The sequence below is a fragment of the Rutilus rutilus genome, assembly GCF_951802725.1.
Source record: "Rutilus rutilus genome assembly, chromosome: 16".
Taxonomy (NCBI): domain Eukaryota; kingdom Metazoa; phylum Chordata; class Actinopteri; order Cypriniformes; family Leuciscidae; genus Rutilus; species Rutilus rutilus.
The window spans coordinates 19,564,439-19,568,706 of NC_140224.1; the positions used below are offsets into that span (position 1 = coordinate 19,564,439).

Sequence of the window (4,268 nt, forward strand, 5' to 3'; positions counted from 1 at the left end):
ATTTTTTTGGGGGGGTAAACTTAAGGAGCTTAAGGAGATTGTTGCAACGGGCCCTGCAGTTTGATGCACCAAAGTTCTGGCATGCTGGAACTTTAATGTCCGAATGTACACCAGAGGAACGTTGGGGTGAAGCAGATTTAAGGAGGTTAAGGAGTTCAGCCCTACTTACATCAGCGTACCTCTGAAATAAACCAAACAATTTGTTCTTGGCCATGTTTCAGGCCAAACGTTTATCAATTGATTTACACACAGATTACCATTTAAAGATACAAGAGGGGAGGGGGAGTTTGGACAGAATGATGATAGCGCTCGGTCTGTAAGATGCTTAGTGAAAGCCCCAGGAAATGGACACTATTTCCTTGGCTCTAGTGCGTTGCACCTTGATGTTTATCTGGCGGAGGTTTGGGGCCGGCTGAAGCCTTTGTAATGGGCCGTGCAGGGAATGTGTTTACTCTCAGTAGTCATTTACATGCTGCATTTCTACGTTTAAACATTGTGCAGAGACGCCATTCTAGCTGTGGCTCTTTTAGAGTTATCTGTAAATGTGGATCAGATTTACAGTGAGGACCTGTATCATTTACTGCTGACTGTAGAATACATACATCATTTTAATGAACCATAGAGGCAGTTTATAAAGAAGTTCAACCCAGATATTTAGTTTGCAGTGCAACATGTCTGTCCTCTGTAAATATTAATGTATAAAAACTACACAGCCACAGCACACCCAACATATACAGAGCAGCCACAAAACATCTGTCGCTTTTTAAAAACATCTTAGTTTCTAAAACTAAATTTCAAAGGCTTAACTTTCAAAAACTTTTTAAAGCTTTTTAAAACTTTTTTGCTTCAAAGTAGGGCTTTGAAAAACTTAGTTTTTCTAGTTATAACCTGGGTCACACATACCATTTGCTCTTTAGAACCCACAACCCACAGGGACAGCGAGTATCCTCCAAATTCTGCTCATTTTACCATTAAGTCTATTCTTGACTCTGGTTGACCCAATGAAGGCGCCTCCACTGCTATTAAAAGCTCTATATTTAACCAAATATATTAACAGCCCTTTCCCTCCCTCATCTCTTGTGAGAATGTTCATTATGAGGAAACAAATCTGCAGTACAACCAGTAGGGTTGGCTTGATACCACTTTTTCATGTCCAAAACCAATACCGCAATATTATTAATATTGCAGTGTATCTGCCTTTACCAATACCAATCCTATACCAGAACAGTTTTTTTTTCTTGATCAGTTTAGAATTTCTGTACCTTACTAACTACTCAGTACTTCATTACAAATAAAGAGAAAAATGTATGTACACAAACACACACATATAATATACATTATATAAATACTTTTGTAATATGCATAGAAGTTCAGATATGCAAAGGAGTTGTTAAAAACAGATTCCTTAATGCACGTTGAGTTTGGCTAATTGGCAAAAGTCGGTTTCATAAATAGCTGACATTTAAATGGATAATTAATGCATTTCTAATTAGTTTGTAAAACTCTGTTGTGTTATGTTGACAAATTAATATTTTGTCAAATCTTGGTCGATTCACCCTACCACCCACATACAAAAATTCCTTGGTTCTACCTAAATCTAAATGATATATTTGGACTTCGAAAATCACCAAAAGGTAATGATTTTGGAAATTTGGGAATTATAATTTTGTACAGTACCTCCTAATAATTGTGGAAAGTAATTATCAAAGGTAAAATTATAATTTGGCAAAAAAAAAAAAAAAACCTGATGGGGCACCTTCTTTTAAATGCCTTTACTGTCTGCATTAAATATGGATGGACAGTCTGTCCACCCTCCTCTCTTATTGTGTCTTTAGGCAAAAAAGTATCTCCACAATACTTTCCACTGTATTTGAAGCCTGGACACCATAAACCACAATGTGGTTTTCCTGATATTGAACAAAAATGAAGACTTTTTTTGTCCAACTAAACTATTTTAATTAGTTTAACATTTTCCATGTGCCACATTCAGTTGTCAAACAGGTCTATTAGGCAGCATTCAGAAGTGCACTGTATTTTAGTACTGTCATGCAGCCATTGATATCTCTGTTCTGCTGAGGTTATTCAAAACATTACAATTGACTCCACCCTCATAGTCACCAGCCAGACGTATAGTAATATTTCTGTTGTAAATGAGGAAAGAGATAAGAGAGAAGCCTTCCTGTAAACACTGTGCTGATTGAATTGATTGAATGATTGAGGTCTCAAGAAATGACTGTACATACTTTCAATAATCATCGGTTTCAATACAAGTCTGTAAGATGCTTGGTTTAGTATTCATTTAAAATATGGGAGACAAAGAAAATAAAGCGATGATCTGATAAAGAAATTATCTGAATTATATGTATTTACATATATATACACTGCCGTTCAAAAGTTTGGGATCGGTAAGATTTTTAATGTTTTTAAAAGAAGTCTCTTATGCTCACCAAGGCTGCATTTATTTGTTTAAAAATACAAAAATAAAACAGTAATATTGTTAAATATTTAGAAAATTTTAAATAACTGTTTTTTATGTGAATATATTATAAAATGTAATTTATTCCTGTGATGCAAAGCTGAATTTTCAGTATCATTACTCCAGTCTTCAGTGTCACATGATCCTTCAGAATCCTGGAGTAATGATGCTGAAAATTCAGCTTTGCATCACAGGAATAAATTACATTTTAAAAATATATTCAAATAGAAAACAGTTATTTTAATTTGTAATAATACAGTCGTACCGATCCCAAACTTTTGAATGGCTGTACTTTATGTACCTGTATATACATAAAGCTGCTTGGTTCCTGTGTTTTGCCAATGATATGAAATAAACAGTCCAATGAACATATCCAGTGTTATACTATGCATCACCCACAAATGTTCCACATAGTATTATGAGTACAATACTTTCAGTGTGCGTTCATTTGCATACACACACACACAAAGACGGAACTGCTCCGGCCTTATTCACTTTTTTTTCTTTTTTTTTTTTTTGCTCAATATCAGAGTAAAAATGAGGTTGCATCAGTTATTGGACATTCAATCACTCAATTTTGTTGTTCTCTAATTAGGTGACCAGATCGGTGGCTGATTGCCCTGGGCAGATGACACTGCTCTCCCAGCCTCTGCTGGTGTGTGGGGGGGACGGCTTCACACACTCCAATTTCGACGGCTGCATCGAGTCCGCCCTGAAGGTCTTTGATGTTCTGAAGTCTTCTCTCTAAAAGGGGGGTGGGAAAGTACGCCTTTATTTTAGTTTTTTGTTATGGAGGATGGCACATTGATTTAGATTTAAGCCCCTCCCCGCAGGAAGATGGATGTACTGCACAAAGAACAGTAGATCTGTCTGGCCTGTGTCTGCAGACATGCATTTTGTTACAAAAACCAATTATACCGTCTGTGCCGGATGCTGAGGATTAGAGGACAACAGAGCACTGCGCAGGTTCAGTTGTGACGGAGGCTGGTGCCTCACACTGGCTTTGACACAGTATCTTGGACTATGGTTTTCTGATGTGTAGCAAACATTATGTATGCATTCAGGTATTCTCAACCTTCCCCTGTGATTAGTTTCAGATTAATAAAATTATTAAAACATGCTTGAATGTGTCGCTGTACATGGGTAGTTGACGTTCTGCTATGTGACCAACTATACTCCATTTAAAATGTTTTATGGTAATTATAATGTAAAACTCAGAGTAAAAAAAAGTTAATGTAAGATTAAGTTTGAAATAATTGTGAGAAATAAAGTAGTAATTGTAACGAAATACGCCATAATTGTGAGTAGTTGTTAAATATGAGATGTAGGGCCCTATTTTAACGATCTAAGCTCATGGTCTAAAGCGCACGGCGTAAGTGCACTTAGGGTGTTTCCGAATCCACTTTTGCTAGTTTAACGACGGGAAAAATGGTCGGTGTGCCAGGCGCATGGTATAAAAGGGTTGTTCCTATTCTCTTAATGCAACATGACATCATGACTTTGCGTAAACATACACGCCACTTTCAAGTCAAGTGGCGTGTTATTTATACGCATTTTGAGCTATCCGCGTGTATGTCCACGCCGAAACGAACCGTCATCTTCCGCGTGTATGTCTACGCCGTTAAATGTCCGAGCGAAACTGAGCAAAATGTATATCTACTGTACATCTGGGGAGCAATATTTTTTTTCCTAGGATGGTAGGGGAACACTCATAAATGGTATTAACCCCAGTGACGGGTAGGTTTAGGGACGCGGTTGGGGTAGGTCATATATATTTATATATACAGTAATG

The 4,268-nt window shown here is 37.0% G+C and overlaps 1 protein-coding gene across 3 annotated transcripts in view; it reads left to right on the forward strand.

Annotated features, from left to right (window-relative positions):
* Positions 1-3,596, forward strand: part of rnls (renalase, FAD-dependent amine oxidase) — a 60,730-nt gene extending 57,134 nt beyond the window's left edge. For all 3 annotated transcript variants that reach the window (XM_084435185.1, XM_084435187.1, XM_084435186.1), the window contains one exon: positions 3,072-3,596. In XM_084435185.1, coding sequence (XP_084291311.1) covers positions 3,072-3,224 — 153 coding nt within the window. In that variant the 3' untranslated portion in view covers positions 3,225-3,596. The remainder of the gene's footprint in view (positions 1-3,071) is intronic.
* Positions 3,597-4,268: the final 672 nt, after the last annotated feature.